At 36.6% G+C, this 23255-nt stretch overlaps 1 protein-coding gene across 3 annotated transcripts in view; it reads left to right on the top strand.

The window, feature by feature from the left end:
- The window catches only part of ARHGAP15 (Rho GTPase activating protein 15), a 697929-nt gene that overhangs the window by 343934 nt on the left and 330740 nt on the right, over positions 1–23255 (top strand). For all 3 annotated transcript variants that reach the window (XM_070799862.1, XM_070799861.1, XM_070799863.1), the window contains 2 exons: positions 6709–6807; positions 8037–8166. In XM_070799862.1, coding sequence (XP_070655963.1) covers positions 6709–6807; positions 8037–8166 — 229 coding nt within the window. The remainder of the gene's footprint in view (positions 1–6708; positions 6808–8036; positions 8167–23255) is intronic.

The raw sequence follows: 23255 nt of genomic DNA, 5'->3' as shown, positions 1-23255 counted from the left end.
TAAGCAAAATGTGAAAGACATTTAGTTCAAACATAGGATTGTTTTAGTCTTTTGTAGGATGTCAAGGAGTTTATTGGATAACCCAACTATGTTTTGGGCTTCCCTGGTTGCTCAGTGGTAAGAATGCACTTAACAGTGCAGAAGAAGTAGGTTCATCCCTGGGTTGGGAAGATCCTCTGGAGAAGGAAGACAACCAACTCTTGTACTCTTGCCTGGAGAATCCCATGGACGGAGGAACCTGGCAGGCTACAGTCAGTGGAGTGTCAAAAGAGTTGGACACCACTGAGCACACGGGCAATGCACTTTCATAGTAGGATAGTGGCTGTCCTTGAGGGAAAAAAAGAAAGCATCTGAGTAAGAATATTGGTGGATCTTTTAAAATTGTCCTATCTTTAACATGACAGTAAAGAAACAAGCAACTTTAGTCTAAGGTCTGTAGTCTGCATTTCACAACTGAAACCAAACCTTTATGGTCCTTTTCTCATTTGCACAGTCCTTGATGGTATACAACAGTTTGCTGAAGACTAGTGAACTAGAAACCAAGATCTTTGTAATCTCTTGATTCAATCATTTAAAATGATGCCAATTGGATAGAATGGCATTTTCATTTTCCTCATTTGCTTCATTTTCTTCATTTGCAAAATTACTTTATGATAGTGGAAGAAAGCTGCATTTGAAAAATGTTTATTATGTGCTTTGAGATCATTAAAACTGATATCACTTTGCATACCAAATGGTAGTATTCATATCCTTAATAGACTAAAGTTCTGATACAATCAACCTTAAAGAATAACTTATCATGACCAACAGTTTATGGATAATTCCATGATGTAAATGTGTCTGCAGTAATTATTCCCTCCTCGGAAATCTTGACATGAACATTGTTCTACTCACATTGGGACTTAGTATAAGCCATTTCTATTGTTATTTATCTCTATACTCTTATGTCCTATCGGTCTGAACAGATTGTGAGCTCTTGAGGGTGGAGCTTGTGTATCCTTAGCTTCTAACAATGTGCCATTCACTTAACAGATGTTTAATCAGGCCTTGTTGTTGATTAGGGGGATGTTCAGTGAGAAACACATCCTCTAATTCTCCTGAACTAAGGATTCTTTGGGGGATTTATTCTGCAGTAGGAAAGCTGCTACTATCAAAAAGTGGAACACACGTTACTTGTTTACTCTTGCACCTTTGATAGTCTCCCAACATTCATTTGAAGTCATCTGAAATGGAAGCAGCTGACGATATTTTACTGTATTTTGCTGATGAGTTATCTATCTATAAAGTTTTTCATCAATTATTATCATGTACATTTAGTTACTAAGTTAAATTTTCTATAATGTTTACTCTGTGGAGCTATGAATAGTTTTAATTTGTTTTTTCATTATCTTTAATTTTTCTAAATTCTCCACAGCAAATTTAGTGCTTTATAATCATAAAAACTGTTCATGGGGTTCTCAAGACAAGAATACTGAAGTGGTTCACTATTCCTTTCTCCAGTGGACCACGTTTTGTCAGAACTCTCCACCATGACCCATCTGTCTTGGGTGGCCCTACACGGCATGGCTCATAGTTTCATTGAGTTAGACAAGGCTGTGATCCATGTAATCAGATTGGTCAATTTTCTGTGATTGTGGTTTTCAGTCTGTCTGCCCTTGGATGGAGAAAGATAAGAGGTGTATGGAAGCTTCCTGATGGGAGCGACTGACAGAGGAGGAAACTGGGTCTTGTTCTGATGGGTGGGGCCATGCTCAGTAAATCTTTAATCCAATTTTCTGTTGATGGGTGGGGCTGTGTTCCCTCCCTGCTATTTACCTGGGGCCAAACTATGACTTCCCTGGTCGCTCAGACTGTAAAGCTCTGCCTACAATGTGGGAGACCTGGGTTCAATCCCTGGGTTGGGAAGATCTCCTGGAGAAGGAAATGGCAACCCACTCCAGTGTTCTTGCCTGGAAAACCCCAAGGGAAGAGGAGCCTGGTGGGCTACAGTCCAAGGGGTCGCAAAGAGTTGGACGTGACTGAGCGACTTCACTAAACTATGGTGGAAGTAATGAAGATAATGGCGACCTCCTTCAAAAAGTTCCTTGCAGGTACTGCTGCACTCAGTGGCCCCAACCCTGCAGCAGGCCACCATCAACCCATGCCTCTGCCAGAGACTCCTGGACACTCACGGGCAAGCCTGGGTCAGTCTCTTGTGGGGTCACTGCTCCTTTGTCCTGGGTCCTGGTGCAAACAATGTTCTGTTTGTGCCCTCCAAGAGTGTGTTTCCCCAGTCCTGTGTAAGTTCTGGCAGCTCTATGGTGGGGTTAATGGTGACCTCCTCCAAGAGGGCTTATGCCATACTTTGGGTCTGCTGCACCTGGAGCCCCTGCCCCTACGGCAGTCCACTGCTGACTGTACCTCCTCAGGAGACACTGAAACACAGCTCTGGCTCAATCTCTGTGGGGTCTCTGGGTGCTGGTGCACACAAGGTTTGCTTGAGCCCTCTGAGCATCTCTGGCAGGTATGGGGTTTGATTCTAAATGTGATTTCACCCCTCCTACCGTCTTCCTGGGGCTTCTCTTTTGCCCTTGGACATGAGATATCTCCTCAAAGTCACTCCAGCACTGCACAGCCGCCACTCCAGCACCTACTGTCTTGCTGGGGCTTCTCTGTCCTTGGACATGGGGTATCTCCTCACAGTCGCTCCAGTGCCACACAGTCGATGCTCCAGTGCTGCAGCCATGAAATTAAAAGATGCTTGCTCCTTGGAAGGAAAGTTATGACTACCTAAACACCTTTTTAAATATTAAAGAGCAGAGATATTACTTTGCCAATGAAAGTCCATCTAGTCAAAGCTATAGTTTTTCCAGTGGTCATGTATGAATGTGAGAGTTGGACTATAAATAAAGCTGAGAGCCGAAGAATTGATGCTTTTGAACTGTGGTGTTGGAGAAGACTCTTGAGAGTCCCTTGGACTGCAAGGAGATCCAACCAGTCCATCCTAAAGGAGATCAGTCCTGAATATTCATTGGAAGGACTGATGCTGAAGCTGAAACTCCAATACTTTGGCCACCTCATGCGAAGAACTGACTCATTTGAAAAGACCCTGATGCTGGGAAAGATTGAAGGTGGGAGAAGGGGACGACAGAGGATGAGATGGTTGGATGGCATCACCGACTCAAAGGACATGAGTTTGAGTAAACTCTGGGAGTTGGTAATGGACAGGGAGGCCTGGAGTGCTGCAGTCCATGGGGTCACAAAGAGTCAGATATGACTGAGTGATTGAACTGAATCAGAAAAACATTAAGTTCTGAAAATATTTTGCTTTTATTCTGGTAAACCAAAGTGTGGAAATTTTTAATTATATAAATACAATCTTACATATTAATTCTTCATTTAAATTAGCATCTAACAGGGGAAAGACTAACTGCCAGAATGCATTGGAGCAATGCACAGAATGCACAGGAGCAATTTAATTGACAGAATTGAAAAGGGCAATATTTAAACATAAGCATTTCTCATTAAAAGTCCTTTAAGCAGTTTTAAGTTTGCATAACAATGTCCCATTTGTTAATTAGGGCTTAAAAAACATTCTTCTCTCATTGTCTTTAATCAGTGGAGTTTGGAACTGGGTTATACCTGTCTCCATCTTCAGAGGAACCATAACAAGGACACAAATGGAGCTATGTTCCTAGCCCAAGGGGAAACTATTGTTGAATTAATACCAAAGTCTTGAGGAATGTTGTCTCTTCTGCATGATGCCCAGTGGATATGCTTACAAGGCTGTTTATGTATACATTCATTTACCAGAAAAAATTCAGATGGTCACTATTTAGTGAGAAAAGTTTCAGGCAAATGTCCTGACAGGTATTTAAATACATCTATTCTTAACGCTAGAAAATTTCATTGAGATGTCTTTGGTGCCAAGATATATACCTTCAAAATGCAAGTTGGAAGAGATAAGGGATTTCAAGAGGCACTTGTCTAAAGTAAGCTTTGAAGTGAAGTGGAGACCAGCAGCTCTTGCCTAAACCATCTTTTCTGTAAATTCTTCCTTCATCTACCTTGTCCCAGCATCTGTCACTGAGACCATACATGATATAGAAAGAATATATTAGCCTGACTTAATATATTGTTATCAGCTCTATGTCACTCTGTAGTGTCATCAGGAGAGACTCAATCAAAAGGTTTAGTCAAAACTAACATTTACTGATAGCTTTCTCTCAGGAGCATTGACAATTCGATCGTTCAAAGTGCAAATATAATTTGGCAAAGTATTTATCAGAACTACAGAGGTAATGTTAAAAAAAAAAGTAGATTGAGAAACCTGAATTCAATGTGTTTTACCAGCCAAAGACTTTGAAACCGCTTTCCTATGAGTGACTGGAATGGAACAGAACAAAGTCAATTACTGACTGTAATTAAGAAGTGGAAGCATTCAAACTGTAGAGAGCAGTAGCAGACTTCTCCAGACTGCCTAGTAACTTGAAAGATTAGTGGGAAGACAGAGGAGAGGATGCAACTGTATCTTTCTAATAGTATGCTTTAAATGAATTGCATTCACATAGTTCTCTGGTCCAGCTTCCCCAAATGAATTCATAAATCACTGATTATGTACAAATAATGCAGTAATAAATTTGGGCAAAGAAACTTTTAAGATACATTTTGCTTTTCATTGTGTTAGCAGTAAAGATTCCCTTTGCATTGCATAGCATGTACCCAAAATGCAAATGCATTGCTGAAGTACTCATATTTAATCACTATTTGAATTTACTAGGCTGAAAATTGAAACTTGTTGGCTCTTTCCTAAACCCTCAGAATATGGTAAATCTAATTATGTTTGTTTCTAGCACTTTGAAAGTGTTCCTTTTTATAATTTTGATAATAGTTTATTTATAATGGCAGAAAAATAGGTTGTACATTGCATTTGGGCTAATTCATATTTCTGTGTGTATGTTAGCAAATTGTAATATTATGTAATACATTCATAATCAAAATATTTATATTCAGATTAGGATGAAGGTAGAGGTCAAGGACATTACTAGTTTTCTTGTGTTAGTTAGAAGTGACCTTATATTTTTAGATTACTATTTCTGTGGCAACACTTTATATAAAGTAAATATTTGGAACTTTATATAAGTAAAGAACATTGCAAAGGTGTTCAGATAATTAAGGAAATATCAGCTTAACTGTCTTTTACAAGATACATAAAACAGAGGACTATTTGGAGGCTATTTTGAGCTATCCTGAATCTTACATGCAATTTTATTAAAAAAAAAGAAAAAAAGTGATAGGCCTTGGTAATCTGTCAAATTCGAGTGTGGGTAATTAAGTTGCCTTTTATTTTCTAATCTTTCACATCTCTTAATTGCATTTACTTTGTATACTTCCTTTTCTGACTGTTGTAAAAAGTTGGGATCCAACTCACCCAAGAATGATTATATTGCAGCACTGAGTAATGTTGCATATCTAAATAATTTTTCCTAAATATCAGTGCAAATGAATATATCTGTATTGTGTAAACAAAGATTTCTTTAAGACTTCAGGATTGTTGTCACTAAATGTTACCATAAAAATCACTGAAACTTCAGAGTGAGCTGTTTTGGGTAATTGTCACTTTAATGATAGAATTACAGAGGCATTTTATACCTCAATTTGTGATTTTCTGAATTTGAGCCATATTTTAGCACTTACCTCCCATTTAGAGGAAGTAAGGCTGAGAAGAGGTGACTAACTCCTGATTGAGTATTTTGAAATGTCTGTCCTCTAAACCTCTGAAGCCTTGCTTGATGCGTGACAGTAGTTGGGAAATGTTCATCTTCTTGGTGAAACAAAAAAGTCAATAATACAAAGGGAAAATCTTCATGGTTCAGATTGATAGCTTAAAACAAAGAGCATGTCCACACCTTCTCTAATCAAATTCTTCTCTAGGTAATCCTTTATGTGTGAAATCAAGTTTTCTATAGGGTCTCATCCTTCTCTAACAATTCCGGGGGGAAAAAGGTTCCCTTTAATGAAAAACTTACAGTTGTACTCTAAATATTGCCAACTACTTAACAGCCCTAAGTATCTGGAACAGGAATGTTCTTCTGATACATACTATCCATGAGAGGTCCAAATATGTAAATGAACTTATATTCTAATATACTCTTTTTGTGGGGAAATTGGTCTTCATTACTTTCCTATAGATCTTTTTGATAAGAAAGTAGAAATAGCCAAATGTTACTCATTAGAATGACCTTTTAGAAAAGTCTGCATTAGGCTCTTTGGTAAATAATCTGTTTTAGTACACTCCATAAAAGGAAATCAAATATAGAGATACTATTAGATTTGAAAAAGACAAACAGGAAAGAGCCAAACGTGCAGAATGAATTCTGACACACCCGGGTGCATTTTTCTGAGATTCTGACTTAAGTGGATACTGTCTGCATTATTCCGAACTTCCTGACTTGCTTTTCCATGAGTTGGAGTAATTCAGCTTTAGACCTACTCTGAGTTAATCGTTCTATTATTGAAATGATAATGTATTTGTTATGACATGAAGAAATGGTTTGTAGAGAGGAGTTCAAAATGATCGTAGTCTCCCAGTTCCCAGAAAGACAATTACTGGAATACAAGAAAATATCTCAGTGTATTAAAGTGTGTGTTTTTTTAAGCATATATTTTTAAATGTAATAGATCATTTTATATGGTTTGCTCACCTGTTGATCTTTTTTTTTTTTTTAGATCACAACTTTATCAGGAAATGAGTTCCTTCTGCAGTCAGATATTGACTTCATCATATTGGATTGGTTCCATGCTATCAAAAATGCAATTGACAGATTGGTATGTATTTGTTTTAGCTGTTACCTTTGTTAATTAGAATGTAATCTTTTAAACCTATTGCTTAAGCATATTATACACATACATTTAAGTAGATCCTATGAATTTAGAGTTATTAAGTTATTTTAATTTAAACAGTCACTAATTCCATTTTTGGAGAAGGCAACGAAGACAGGATTTTGAAACTAAATGACATTTTATTTCTCTCTTTAAAAATACAATGCATTCATTTTTTTTTTCTGAAATAGCATAGACTTTGATTTAGTGAAGGCTCTATGAAGCAAACAAGAACTTAATAACTACTAAATTTTCACATTTTCAGTTTATGCAATCTGTAATACATATTCTTGAAAATAAATATCAGTGTATTTAAGCCCATACTCACTGTTATAATACTAGTAAATAATAATCCTTTGTACTGATTTTCATTGTTCTTCCAGCTAAGCAAGATTGTTCTCGTGAAAATTATATATCTAGAACTTCATGAAATTACCCTAAATCACAAGTTTAAAGTATGTTCTTAAAAGAGTCAAATAATTTAAAACTACTCATTTTATACTGTTTCTCAACCAAACATCTTATTTAGGACACTGGTGTTTGCAAAATCTTGACAAGAAAATATTCTTGAGAGCTTTTAATAAGGTATAAAAATAATAATATTTTTGTGATTTTATTGTGGTTTAATCACACACTTCCGTTGTATTACTTTGGGATCAAAACTTTAAAAAATAAAATAGCAAGTAAGTTTTTCCCACTATCATTATTGTCCCCTTATCCAGGCATACGCATGTGCACACATACACACACATGCACACGCATTTTTTATCATTATGAGCAAACTCTGGGGTAAAACTGCCTGAGCTTGAAAGTTTGAATCTGATTTTTCTAGCTGTGTGGCCTTAGGCAAATTGTTTATCTCTTTTGGCTTCAGTCGTCTTGTCTGGAAAATAAGGGTAATAAAATACCTACCTCATGGGATATCTGTGATGAGTAATTGAATTAATGCATGGGGTGCTTAGGCTATGCACAGAATTTAATAAGTAATATTATATATGTATATATACATATATATCATTTACAATTTAAAACTTAAGCTTAGCATAGGGACACTATTTCAAAATAATTATCTTATTACAAACTTCTTGTTAATCTAACATCAAAATAGATCACAGAACTATTTAGTGAATTTTTTTCTTCTATGTAAAATTGTTCCATCTATTTGTTATTTCCAGCCAAAGGATCCAAGTAGTCATTCAAGAAACCTGGAATTATTTAAAATCCAGAGATCCTCCAGTACTGAACTACTAAGTCACTATGATAGTGATACAAAAGAACAGAAACCAGAGCACAGAAAATCTTTAAGTAAGTATTTTTTTTGACTAGCTCATTTTAACTTTGTTTAAACTTAGTGCTTATGAAATGTAGATACAATGAAATGAGATTTGAACCAAACTGATGCTACTCATCGGAGAAGGCAATGGCACCCAATTCGTAGCCATTTCTTTAGCCAGGAATTCATGCATTCGAGGGCAGTCTGAGTGCTTTGCTCACATCATTGTTGGTAATGCCTTTTGAGAAAATAATTGTTCCAAGGTCATGGTCTCTGCTTACAGCAAACTTCTGAATCTAAGTAATAACCATGGCGTTCAGATTGGTGATTGATTTCAAGAGTGGGAAATGTCAAGCGTCTCCAAACCTTGGTATGCTGACTATTTGATTTTCATACATTAAAAGATATATGACTGACCTGACATAAACCAACAGGCTATGCAACTTTCCATTTGTTTCAACCACCAGAAAGATTTAGAAATGTGTAATGTGGACTAGATATCCTCCAAGGTCACATCTAGGTCTGATTTTCTAAAAAAAAAAAAAAAAAAAAGAATTTGAAGTGAAAAGGACCAGTCTGTTCACTTATATAGTGACCTTGAGCATAACTGTTAATCTTTTTCATGCTTTTTGTTGTGGTTGTTCAGTCACTAAGTCGTGTCCAACTTTGTGACCTCATGGACTGCAGCATGCCAGGCTTTCCTGTCCTTCACTATCTCCTGGAGTTTGCTCAAACTCATGTTCATTGAGTCAGTGATGCCATTCAGCCATCTCATATTCTGTCATCCCCTTTTCCTCCTGCTTTCAATATTTCCCAGCATCAGGGTCTTTTGGTGGCCAAAGTGTTGGACCTTCAGCTTCCCAGCATCAGTCCTATGAGTGAGTATTCAGGACTGATTTCCTTTAGGATTGACTGGTTTGATCACCTTGCTTTCCAAGAGACTCTCAAGAGTCTTCTATGTTTTCACCCTGTTTCTTCCTCAATAAAGAGTTATGGAAAGGTGTTGTGCATATCTCACAGAGTTGATTTGAATCTCAACTCCCTGAAAGAACAGTAGATATCTCTGGAATCAGAGTCTCAAAAATTATAGTACTTTTCTGGGATCATCTATCTACGTACATTCAGTCTTCTGAATCACCAGTTTTTCTGCCATTTCCATCTAACTAAAGATCAGATTATATCCTGTAATTATATCCTAGCTTTTTGAACTTAAGGAGAACTCAGTAAGAAGAGAAAGGCTGATTACAGAATATTTGCATATCTACATGCGTACATGTGTATTTGCATATCTACATGTGTACAGGGGCTTCCCTTGTAGCTCGGCTGGTAAAGAATCTGCCTGCAATGCAGGAGACCCCAGTTCCATTCCTGGATCAGGATGATCTCCTGGAGAAGGGATAAGCTACCTACTCCAGTATTCTTGGGCTTCCCTGGTGGCTCAGACAGTAAAGAATCCTCCTGCAATGCTGGAGACCTGGGTTGGATCCCTGGGTTGGGAAGATCCCTTGGAGAAGGGAATGGTTACCCACTCCAGTATTCTGGCCTGGAGAATTCCATGGACTGTATATCCATGGGGTTGCAGAAAGTCGGGCATGACTGAGCAACTTTCACTCACTCACTCATGTGTACACAAGTAAATATGCTGGATGACCATATATGTATATACATATATTTGTGTGCATCAGAGAATAATATATATATGTGTGTGTATATATATATATATATATATATACATGCACACACATACACACACACACATAAATATACATGTTCACTCCCCCACATGACAAAATAGAGGGAGGTTAGTTATATGTGATAATATATCTTCTAAATCTAAATTGTTATGAGTCTGAATCTAGAAACAGCATGATAACTTTGAGGAAGAGCACCCTTTCAAAATTGTCATTATTCAGAGAACCATGCCATAATTTCAATATCCATTGGTACATATTTGGTTAGCCAGTTGTGTTAAGTTAGAACTTAAAATTATCAATGTTAATGTCTCAGGCTCTATGGTGCATTAAAATTAAATTATTTGTGGAAAATAAGCAGTGCCATTTTAAAAAATTTTCCATATGATGGTACAGTATGATATTATCTCATCTGAGGATTTCTCTTTATTTCTTGCTCATTGTCCTTCTTGACTTAATATGGGTACAGACATAAGATTTTAGAATTAGAATTCGATTGTGAGTATGTAGCTAATGTTAACTGCATAAACATTTTGTAGTAGGTATAAAACGAGAAGGAAATGGCAACCCACTCCAGTATTCTTGCCTAGAAAATCCTGTGGGCAGAGAAGCCTGGTGGGCTGCTGTCCGTAGGGTCGCACATAGTCAGACACAACTAAAGCGACTTAGTAGCAGCAGCAACAGTAGGTATAAAATGAGGTATGAGGAAATGAGCAGTAGCTCTGGAATCTCATATATAATTGCTGGTCTGGAGCAGACTTTGACACATTTCTAAAGTCTAAACCTCAGGAGAAAATTAAGGTTTGTAAAAGTATGTATGAGAAACATTGAGGTAAATGGATTTTGTATTCAACAATAGTCACTTGAAATGTTTTCAGACTATATCAGGGAAAAAAAATTCCTACAAGTAGAACACCAATCACCTGTTTCAAACTTTTTTTAGTGGGAAAGACAATTATTTATCTATTTTGGGCCTACATTTAGTCTTGTCTAAATACAAGGAAAGAGACATTAATTCTATTCATTTCAAAGTGTATTTAACTGTATAAGAACCTTATATTTGCTTTTTTCTTTGCAGTTAAAAAAATAATGATACCGAGAAAATATTGAGTACTTACTATCCAGGCATTGTTCTAAGCGCATGTGTTACACTGATTACTTAATCCTCCAGTAACCCAATGACATAGGTACTATTATTAACCCTATTTTATAGATAGGAAACTGAGGCACAGAAAATTAAAACAACTTGTACAAAGACAAGTTACAGAGACCAGTTTCAAACTCAAGGAAACCAATATTAGACTCAGTGCTTTTAGCAATAAAACTAGAATGAAGTGAACAAATAAAAGGTACACTTAGTTTATATCAACCTTGGACTTGGATGGAAATATTAAAAATGATATCCATATAAATCAATAAACTTAAATAGAGACCCAAAAACATATTAGCAAAAGAATTAAAACCAGATGTTGACTTTGGACTTTGAATTTACTGTTAAACTAAAAGGGTCATTTAATCTTTAACACTAGTCCTAATTTTAGAAAATGCTTCTTTTCTGTATTTTGGTAGATATTAATAGTTTTAAGCCTTTTTTAGGGCTAATCTATTTTTTGCACAGTAGGATACTGTTAATATTCATCCATTACTTTGAATTAAGTTCTTTCAGTATTTACATATTCATTTTCATTTGAAAGGCATAATGATTGACCCACCCATACAGTATCAAATTAGCTAGGCATTTGAAATAGTGATTGGCATATTTTATATCTGATGCTTTTTACAATATTTTCTGAAGAAATAGGCCCTATGAAACCTCTCTGATCTTAGTTCCAGATTTGAACACCCAAACTTAGGTTTTTAAAGCATGCATTTGGTTTTACAACACCCTCTTGAGATTAAATAATTATATGAAGTTAGAGATTCACAACATCTCCTTCCTTATTAGCAGTCTAAGCACAAACTTTACTGTCAGTTTGCTGCCTTTGGCTTCCTGTGCCCTTGATGTTCCCACGAGTTTTGTCGCCAAGATTGTAGACAGATAAAGCCAGAATTACTTTTTTTAAAGGCATGTGAACATCATTAGCAGCTAACAGGTGGTCATTTCATTGTCCAGTTTCTCTGTATAACATGGGAAAAATATGTACTCTCAGTGAGTGAATTCAGAAAGTTAAGTGCTTAAATATACTCTCCTTTTAAAAATATGATTCTAACCTGCCAACACTATTAAGTACTAATCAGATATTTTAAGATATCAGTTGAGTCTAACAGACAAGAAGCCAGAACATTCAATGTGAGGGCCAAATCACTGTGGGAAATTCAGGACACCAGCATGGGATGAGAGTGGGAGCGCTGCTCTCCAGGGACGGCTGTTATGGAAAGTGGAGAATCAATCAAAGAAAATGCTAACATATTTTTCCAAGGAAAGAGAACTGTCTTCCACTGATGGCCTCAAATATAAACCCAAAAAGTCTTGGAGAGCTTTCTCAACTTTTCTGAGCTTTACTCTCTAGATCTATAAAAATGGATCTACTACTGTCCTTGCAGCATCGACTGAGAATGTGAAATTAGATATGTAAATACTTAGTTCACAACAGGCACTCAATAAGTAGGAGCTCTTATTATTATCCTCTGTGTCCCCAAGCAGATGGCACCAAAATAGGGCATGAGCCAAGGGTGGTATCTGATGAAAGATTGGAGCAGGGCACATATACTTCACATCCTCTCTCTGAGTGTAAATAAAATAGGGGAGAGGAGTCAGACCTGTATATGGGAGTTATGGCTGCAAAAATCTAAATATGAACAGCTGGTCTTTCCCCTGGCCACTCCCCAGGTGAAAATGGCAGCCAGGACATTCTTGGGAGCAACACACCAGGAACTCATACAAGGGAGCCAAGAGATACTCTTGATTCTTTTATCCCCATAAGAGCAGGTCATTAAGAAGTCCCAGTTGATGGAAAGGATTCAGCATCTAGACATTTCACCACTGCTTTATCCATAGCTCTAGTTTACTCACTCATCGTGTATTTATTGTTTTTCATTAATAGATATACCTAAAGGCATGTAACTAAAATTCTTGGCTCCATTCATCTGTATTTCCAATTTTTTAAAATTATTTTTGCATTTAGGTTATGTGTAAGGAGTAATATGTTTCAGGTTCATCAATTGCTGAGCTATAAAATCCATATATGGGAATCTTGAATAAATTTTATGAAAAATTGATACTTAGCATTATAAATAAACACCCCCAAATGAACATAATTTAGAAGAATAAAATCAGACATAATAGAATCAAAAGGAAATGGGTTTCCTTTTAGCTGTGCTTTGATGAAAGTATCATAAAAACCAAAAGTGTTCTGGGTGAAATCCTAAAAGTATTTAGATATGAATTTCCTAATTCCACAGCTTCTTACCAATGTGTAATAAAAATGTATGTACAAGGCTTCAGGAATAAAGATAAGAATGGAATAACTGGATTCACATATTTATACAGTCTAGAAAATTTAAATGCTTGTGAAACTTTAGTGATATCTTTGTTTAAAATTTTGCCTGCAAATAGTGATCACACCAAGTTAAAACAAGTGTGATAGAGAAGGCAGTTAATTTTTGTACTAATCTAAATGATGATAATACTGGCCATCCACAACTATGAGTAGACTATGTTCTCAAAATCCAGTTTTAAACTGATTGCTTAGACCTCAACGTATTTTCAAAAGGAAATCGTATACCAGCCACAGAAGCATGCTTGAATCTTAGGCAATCATTTCAAATGCTGCTTTTAGTAAACAATTCATTCTGAATTTGTTGCACCTCTGGCCCTAGAAGATCTGCCTTCCAAGCTTTGCTTTCCGTCTGATTTCCTTTTTCCTCCTCCCACACCCTTGCACCAGCTCCACCAATACAATTAGGATTCTCAGAATGACTTCGGCCAGGAGGTTCCTGGACCCTGAAAATCCCCAGTGATGGTAGGGAGGGAATACAAGAAATAGTGAGAAAATGAGAAGAAGGAGGACTGGAGAGGAAGTTTTTGCAGCATGGGCGGGGGAACTGAATCCTCAGCTGTTCTATGTAAAAAATATGTATAATGACAGATTAGTCTGGCATTGTCCCGAATTCTAACATTTGTGGAATCTGGGTGGTATCTATAAAAGTGATCATGGTACTATCGTTTTCTGTATGTCCGAAAGTTTCACAATTAAAAACTGGAGCATACACACATGGACAATTATTACTCATGTTCAAAATTCAATTAAAAAAATACATATTTTCAAACTGCAGTTTTAAAATTTTAAAAGAAGGATCAAATTTTCTTTATATGAGTTACATTAAGACCTCTTTAAATATAAAACATTAAGTCACTGTTTTCCTTCTTTATCTCCAAAAGCCAGTATATGTTCTTTTATGACTATTGTGACCTTTCTGATAACTATATAATTAAGAAAATTTATTAAAATGTTTATTATTATCCAAAATGGAAAAGTCATACTAGTTTCTTGGATAGATATGTAATTAGCAATTGTTTGAAACATATTGTGAGGGCTGTTATGGAGACTCATATAAATACATATTTTAAAGTTTCTTCTTATTAAGAATTTTGTATGAAACAGCCTAATCTTGCCAATGCATGAAAGTAATAAGATGAATAAGCCATCTGCCAAGAAAATGAAAACAATATTAAAATTGCACAAATAAATTATATCTATCTTTGAAAAAAGAGAAACTCTTACCTGGACACAACAAAAAATCATAATAGTTGTGTAGAATATTATGGGTTATTGTGCTTTAGTGAGTTTCAGATTCAAGTAAGATGGTCAATTATCTGATTCTTTTTTTCCCACTAAAATCAATATTGGTACCCTGGCACCAGTTTCATTCAATATCCAGCTGAGAAAAATAAACTATTGAACTAAAGTGTGAAAATAAAAATAATTTTGTTTTACTATAGTTATAAGACAGATAATTCTGAGAAACAGTGAGTGTCAATTCTCTTCTTGATTATTTTTTACAGGTTAAGGGAGTTCTTTATTTCAACATATTTCAATTTGGTGAAGAAAAAAATAAAAAGTTTTAAAAGGGCATTTACAGTGCCAAAGCTGGAACATTATGAGAAAAAAATAACCCAGTAAAGATTAGATGCACACTTGATAATCAGGCATCTGAATTACTTTGTCAAAACAGTATTATTCATGAAGGTTCCAGGGCTTCACCAAGGCACTGTGTGACCACAGCAATTGTTCTGACATGTGTTCCCAAGATAGTTAGCAGCAATTCAACTTTCCTGGGGCCCATAGATTACAGACTCTTCAAAACATTCAGTTCTCCATGAATCATCGGATAAGCAGACTTAGTTATAAGCTGAGCAAAGAATGTTCTGATTAATCTCTTCCTTCCCATCCAAGGGGTTGATCTCGCTCTTTGACCTGTGGGTGTCCATTGTCATGTATCTTGTAGCATCAGCTACTCTGAAAGTCTATCTAACCCTATCAGCACTCAAGCACTAGATCACCCCGTCTCCTCTTGACCCTGGCAGTAACTCCCTGACCATTTTTCCCCTTAGATGAACTGCATTTAATCAATTTCTGATTTCATTAGGTCAAATGGCATCTTTCTTTCAATAATAGGCCAAATCCAGAGGGCTTCTTTGCTCTAACTCTACAGCAATATTTCCTTAGCATTAATACACTACTGTGATTGTAAACAACAGAAAAAATATCCTTTGATTTCCTCTAAAAATTTCTCCTATCTTTATTCCATGAACCTAGAATGGGCTTATATTAATATTTTATTGTTAAGTTAGATGTATAATATGTGTTCACCAGTGTCACATCAAGTTTACAGTATATTAGCTAGACATGATATTTAAAGCATTCTTATAGTGAATCCCTGTGCAGAAAGAAAGCATTCTTTTGAATGTAAGTGATCAACTCTTTTTGTATATAGAATTTATTTGGTATACTCATTGTAGTTTCTGGTGTATAGGAATAATGCTACTTTTTTTTTAAATCCTAAATAAAAATTAATTTGCATTTTAATCTCTTTATTTGGGTGTCTCAAATAAGCCCAATATTAGGCTTAGGGTAAACATTTAACTGTAAACATGTATAATCAATGCTATTTTTTTTGAAAATAAGTTTATTTCTCATTACTCATTACTATGTAAGTCCACATCCATGTAAGGAAAATCAGGTATTGCTTTCATCTCAAAGTATGAGTTGTATCCAAAACTACTAGCTTTTTTCATCCAAATTCAGTAAAACGTGAATATATTTCCATCCAAATTCAATAAAATGTGAATATAACGTTTGCTTCCTTCAAGAAATGCCTTGTGGATGACTTGAGAATGGTAAATCAGTCTGCCAATTCATCTTTCTTTGATTATTTAAGTAGCACCTGAAGCCAAATACTCCTGCTACCCAATTTAAGTACTGTAAATAATAGACTATTTTGTATCCAAAATTAATAACCTGAGAAAATAGAGGTAAAATAGGAGAGGCAATGGTCAAATGCAAAATATGACTGGGAGAGTACCATCAGAGATGGTGTCCTCTGAACTAGAGTCAAAAGTTAAGAACAATTTCTAATCAAATTACTGCATTGGAATGACTCAAGTAAAAGTTCCTCAACAGAAAGGTCTTTATGACTTGGGTCCCCTTCTCTGGCTGTTTCCCACCCCTCTCTGACCCGTGATTTATGTTCAGGAAAATGATGCTGATATAATCCTTGATACATACCATTCTGTGCTGATGTTTCCATTTAACTCAAGGTCTTCTTTTTGCTAGATTAACATCCTGTTTGACTCACCTCAAGCTACACTTCCTCTAAAAGCGTTCCCAAATTTCTGTGGTGAGTCAGGAGATCCTCAATATTCAGTACATATCTCTTCCATTGCAATAGACAAAGTGTATTACAACAAGCTAGGTATCAATGTCTGTTTGTCTATCCACTAGACTACTAGACTCTGAAGAAGACTACTCTGTCTCATTTACCTTTATCTGCAACTAGCAAAGTGGCTTAATGATATTTGAAAGTATTCAGAAATGTGCAATGATAAATTAGTGAATGAATAGATGAGGGTATTCAAATGATCATTACTAATATACTTCTCATTCTGTGCTAAAAATTAAGATAAAATTGCTAAAATATTTTTAGGAAAGTAATAGATTATTGCTTCATCCTGGCTACTTGTGCTGGTTGGTATTTTAAAGTCAGTATTTGTATGCCTCTCTGAATTTTCTCTTAGGACTGTGAATCTCAAAGAAATTACATTTTTTAATAGGTCTCATGCACTGTACCTAGCAATATCAGGTACACATATCTGTTTTATCACACAATGAAGATAAAAATGACTAAGATTTGGAGGAGAGAGAAGAGAAAATCCTAGTTCCTTTGCTTAAAGTTACTGTCCTCTCAGCATATTTCTATCATGCCTTCTAGCCTCCAGTTTTAATTGAGAGAATCATTCTGGTTCATAGTAACTCTTGATGCTGTCCTGTGGGCTCTGACTTAGAATTTTCAAGGCTCTATTGGAGGCAAGGAAAAAGGAAAAACTCTATAATGTATAAAAAGATAGTAATAGTAGTTTTGATAATTTTTAGAAGACTGAGAATAGTTTCCTCTATGGTCAGTATATTTGAAAAAATCTAGGAAATTTATGAAAATCCACACAAAAGTTAGAAAAGGGTACATGTCTTCTTCAAAAGGTTGTTGGGATTGTGTTAAAAATTTGTGTCTAAGAATCTGAAATTGTATGTACAATTTTTACCTCCAAGATAAACTAGCCATAAGATTTGGACAAGTTTCTTAAGTTTCTGGAAACTGACTTTATAGGTAAATCAGTGGATACTTTTAATATAAATCTAACATATATATACACAATATGTACATGATCTAAGGAGATAATTTTAATATATATATTAGGTCCAAGGATAATATATATACTATATCTAAAATATATTCAAAAACTATATATATTTTTATTACAGTATAGATATCAGACATAATGATTTCTAAATGGGCATATTCTAAGTAAAATAATCATGACCTTTGTCTGCTATAAATTCATCAAATCTTCTCTTTAGAAATATAAAGGGAATGCACTTTGCCAATGATTTGTAAGGTTGGCAAAATCAGACTAAATAAATGCATAATTTATCAAAGGCTTATTTTTTAATATCTTTATTCCATTGATTCCCATAACATTATATACACTTTAATCTTCCATTCCCTTAAGAGATTCTGAGAGTTATGAGGAATAAAACATTGGTTTTCCCATTCCTGAGTGTGAACCTGATGTTGTAGCAATCTCTAGAGATTAAATGTCACCCAGTGTCACTTGCCTATTCTTTTTTGCATAAAAGAACAAAATGATGCAATGGTAAAATTTTGACATAAGTTATATAATTTCACCTAAAAAGCAAGGAAAGATTTTGTTTGATTTTAATGTTTTATACATACATATATGTGTATATATGTATATATACCTATAAATTCTACTATATATTATATACGTGCACATATATACATATACTTGACTTCCCTGGTGGCTCAGATGGTAAAAGCGTCTGCCTACAATGCAGGAGACCCGGGTTTGATCCTTGGGTCAGGAAGACCCCCTGGAGAAGGAAATGGCAACCCACTCCAGTACTTTTGCCTGGAAAATCCCATGGACGGAGAAGCCTGGTAGGCTACAATCGATGGTGTCGCAAAGAGTCGGACAGGACTGAACGACTGCATTTTCACTTTCACATATACTCACATGAACTAAGCTAAATATCATAACTCACCTGGTGATAGATAGCTTTTTTTGACTAAAGGAAAAATATCAAAACCACATGATTACAGAGCCACTTATAAGGAGTAAACCAAAAGATGATAAAAGTCGGTCTCACCAAGGCACACTCTATTGACAGACTGGTAGGTATCCTAGGATGCTCCTATATCTGCTTGGATGAAGGGAGTTCATATGTGGCAGGGGCAGTCCTAGCTGACCAAGGCTTCTGTCATTTGCTGAAGCCAGGATCTCCCTGTTCCATTAGACTGCAAATGCCTGCGGTATAAATCATGACCTTCTGATGATTACTTCTCTTCATCTGCATTACCTAAGAACAGAGTCCAAAATATAGTAGAGTCCAATATTAAAGGTCTGAATGGGTGTGGGGCACCCAAGACGGATGTGTCATAGTGGAGAGGTCTGACAGAATGTGGTCCACTGGAGAAGGAAATGGCAAGCCACTTCAGTAGTCTTGCCTTGAGAACCCCATGAACAGTATGAAAAGGCAAAAAGATAGGACACTGAAAGATGAACTCCCCAGGTCAGTAGGTGCCCAATATGCTACTGGAGATCAGTGGAGAAATAACTCCAGAAAGAATGAAGGGATGGAGCCAAAGGAAAAACAACACCCACTTGTGGATGGGGCTGGTGATAGAAGTAAGGTTCAATGCTGTAAAGAGCAATATTTCATAAGAACCTGGAATGTTAGGTCTATGAATCAAGGCAAATTGGAAGTGGTCAAACAGGAGATGGCAAGAGTGAATATCGACATTCTAGGAATCAGCGAACTAAGATGGACTGGAATGGGTGAATTTAACTCAGATGACCATTATATCTACTACTGTGGGCAGGAATCATTTAGAAGAAATGGAGTAGCCATCATAGGCAACAAAAGAGTCTGAAATGCATTACTTGGATGCAATCTCAAAAACGACAGAATGATCTCTGTTCATTTCCAAGGCAAACCATTCAATATCATGGTAATCCAAGTCTATGCCCTGACCAGTAACGCTGAAGAAGCTGAAGTTGAACGGTTCTATGAAGACCTACAAGACCTTCTAGAACACCCCCAAAAGATGTCCTTTTCATTATAAGGGGGGGCTGGAATGCAAAAGTAGGAAGTCAAGAAACACCTGGAGTAACAGGCAAATTTGGCCTTGGAGTACAGAATGAAGCAGGGCAAAGGCTAATGGAGTTTTGCCAAGAGAACGCACTGGTCAGAGCAAACACCCTCTTCCAACAACACAAGAGAAGACTCTACACATGGACATCACCAGATGGTCAACACTGAAATCAGATTGATTATATTCTTTGCAGCCAAAGATGGAGAAGCTCTATACAGTCAGCAAAAACAAGACAGGAGCTGACTATGGCTCAGATCATGAACTTCTTATTGCCAAATTCAGACTTAAATTGGAGAAACTGGGGAAAACCACAAGACCATTCAGGTATGACCTAAATCAAATCCCTTATGACTATACAGTGGAAGTGAGAAAGAGATTTAAGGGACTAGATCTGATAGAATGCCTGATGAACTATGGATGGAGATTCATGACATTGTATAGGAGACAGGGATAAAGACCATCCCCAAGAAAAGAAATACAAAAAAGCAAAATGGCTGTCTAAGGAGACCTTACAAATCGCTATGAAAAGAAGAGATGTGAGAAGAAAAGGAGAAAAGGAAAGATATACCCATTTGAATGCAGAGTTCCAAAGAATAGCAAGGAGAGATAAGAAAGCCTTCCTCAGCGATCAATGCAAAGAAATAGAGGGAAACAACAGAATGGGAAAGAATAGAGATCTCTTCAAGAAAATTAGAGATACCAAGGGAATATTTCATCCAAAGATGGGCTCAATAAAGGACAGAAATGGTAGGGACCTAACAGAAGCAGAAGATATTAAGAATAGGCCGCAAGAATACACAGAAGAACTGTACAAAAAAGATCCTCACTACCCAGAAAATCATGATGGTGTGATCACTCACACTCACCTAGAGCCAGATATCCTGTAATGTGAAGTCAAGTGGGCCTTAGAAAGCATCACTATGAACAAACCTAGTGGAGTTGATGGAATTCCAGTTGAGCTATTTCAAATCATAAAAGATGATGCTGTGAATGTGCTGCACTCAATATGTCAGCAAATTTGGAACACTCAGCAGTGGCCGCAGGACTGGAAAAGATCAGTTTTCATTCCAATCCCAAAGAAATCCAATGCCAAACAATGCTCAAACTACCACACAATTTCACTCACCTCACACGCTAGTAAAGTAATGCTCAAAATTCACCAAGCCAGGCTTCAGCAATACGTGAACCGTGAACTTCCAGATGTTCAAGCTGGTTTTATAAAAGGCAGAGGAACCAGAGATCAAATTGCCAACATCTGCTGGATCATGGAAAAAGTAAGAGAGTTCCAGAAAAACATCTATGTCTGCTTTATTGACTATGCCAAAGCCTTTGACTATGTGGATCACAATAAACTGTGGAAAATTCTGAAAGACATGGGAATACCAGACCATCTATCCTGCCTCTTGAGAAACCTATATGCAGGTCAGGAAGCAACAGTTAAAACTGGACATGGAACAACAGACTGATTCCAAATAGGAAAAGGAGTACGTCAAGGCTGTATATTGTCACCCTGCTTATTTAATTTATATGCAGAGTACATCATGAGAAATGCTGGGCTGGAGGAAGCACAAGCTGGAATCAAGACTGCCGGGAGAAATATCAATAATCTCAGATATGCAAATGACACCACCCTTATGGCAGAAAGTGAAGAAGAACTAAAGAGCCTCTTGATGAAAGTGAAAGAGGAGAGTGAAAAAGTTGGCTTACAGCTCAACATTCAGAAAACGAAGACCACGGCATCTGGTCCCGTCACTTCATGGCAAATAGATGGGGAAACAATGGAAAACAGTGGCTGACTTATTTTTCTGGGCTCCAAAATCACTGCAGATACTGATTGTAGCCATGAAATTAAAAGATGCTTACTCCTTGGAAGGAAAGTTATGACCAACCTAGATAGCATATTAAAAAGCAGAGACATTACTTTGTTAACAAAGTCCATCTAGTCAAGGCTATGGTTTTTCCAGTAGTCATGTATGGAGGTGAGAATTGGACTGTAACAAAAGCTGAGCACCAATGAATTGATGCTTTTGAACTGTGGTGTTGGAGAAGACTCTTGAGAGTCCCTTGGACTGCAAGGAGATCCAACCAGTCCATCCTAAAGGAAATCAGTCCTTAATGTTCATTGGAAGGACTGATGCTGAAGCTGAAGCTCAAGCTCCAATACTTTGACCACCTGATGTGAAGAGCTGATTTATATGAAAAGACCCTGCTGCTGAGAAAGATTGAGGGCAGGAGGAGAAGGGGATGACAGAGGATGAGATGGTTGGATGGCATCACCAACTCAATGAACATGGGTTTAGGTAGACTCTGGCAGTTGGTGATGGACAGGGAGGCCTGGTGTGCTGCAGTTCATGGGGTCTCAAAGAGTCGGACACGACTGAATGACTGAACTGAACTGAGGATTAGTTTACATATGGTTATTATCATGTTTGCCATGCCATTACACTGATTTTGGTTGTCTGTGCGTGTTAAATCGCTTCGGTCGTGTCTGATTCTTTATGACCCCATCGACTGTAGCCTCCCAGGCTTTCTGTCCATGAGATTCTCCAGGCAAGAATACTGGAGAGGGTTGCCATGGCCTCCTCCAGGGGAATCTTCCTGACCCAGGGATCAAACCTGCGTCTTTTATATCACCTGCATTGGCAGGCAGGTTTTTTGCCACTAGCACTGTTGTTGAATATTTATTTCATCTTATCAACCTCTTTCAACTCCTGATTGCAGATTAAGACAGAACCAACTTAAACGCTCCTCATAACTTTTGCCTGGGTCACACCCATGATGTGAAGTCTGAATTATCCATGTCAGAAAGTCAATAACACTAGCTAAACAATAACAATAATGAAAATTAAGCCAAGAATAAACTAAGACAAAGAGAAGACAAAGAGTGAAGAAACCAAAGCTCCAAACAAGGAAAAGATTCATTAATTTTCTGGATGTGCTCACATGCAAAGTCCATCTGAAATGCTACTTACCTCTCATTTTCCATTTGACTCTTTTGGGGATATATGTTATAAATAGCTTTCTTTTGTTATTTCTCTTTGCCAAAGGCAAAATTGTAGTATTTTATGGCTTAAATGTCCTTTATTTTGATGTTCTTAGGTACCTGAATGTATTTCCCATTGTCCTTTCAGGTTAACTGTCATAATTATGAATGATCCCCATGACTTACTCATAGAGTAAGTTTATATGTTGTGCCTGCCAAAACAATCAAGGCCTACCAGCTTGCAGCTTAGTGAAGCACTTTAGGAAAAAATGCAAAAAATAAAAGTAGGCTCACAATTTAGTTATCAAAAAATAAAGGACATATTCCATATAAAGTCTGATTAATCCTTCTAGTAATATGAAATTGCACTTGCCAGTGAGAGGTAATAATAGTTATCTTGGAAATAAAGCATGGTTTTCTCAGATCCACCTTTGTTTATTCCAGGAAATGCAAACTAAACTGAGCAAATGATAATCTTTTCTAAGACTCTGCTTCACAAATTTGCCCCTAAATGCCCAGTCTTTTAAAGTTGGGTGAATGGTAATGAAACATATTG

Source organism: Bos indicus, chromosome 2 (genome assembly GCF_029378745.1).
Source record: "Bos indicus isolate NIAB-ARS_2022 breed Sahiwal x Tharparkar chromosome 2, NIAB-ARS_B.indTharparkar_mat_pri_1.0, whole genome shotgun sequence".
Lineage (NCBI taxonomy): Eukaryota > Metazoa > Chordata > Mammalia > Artiodactyla > Bovidae > Bos > Bos indicus.
Note: the sequence above shows the minus strand (reverse complement) of the source record. Positions and strands in the feature narration are given on the sequence as shown.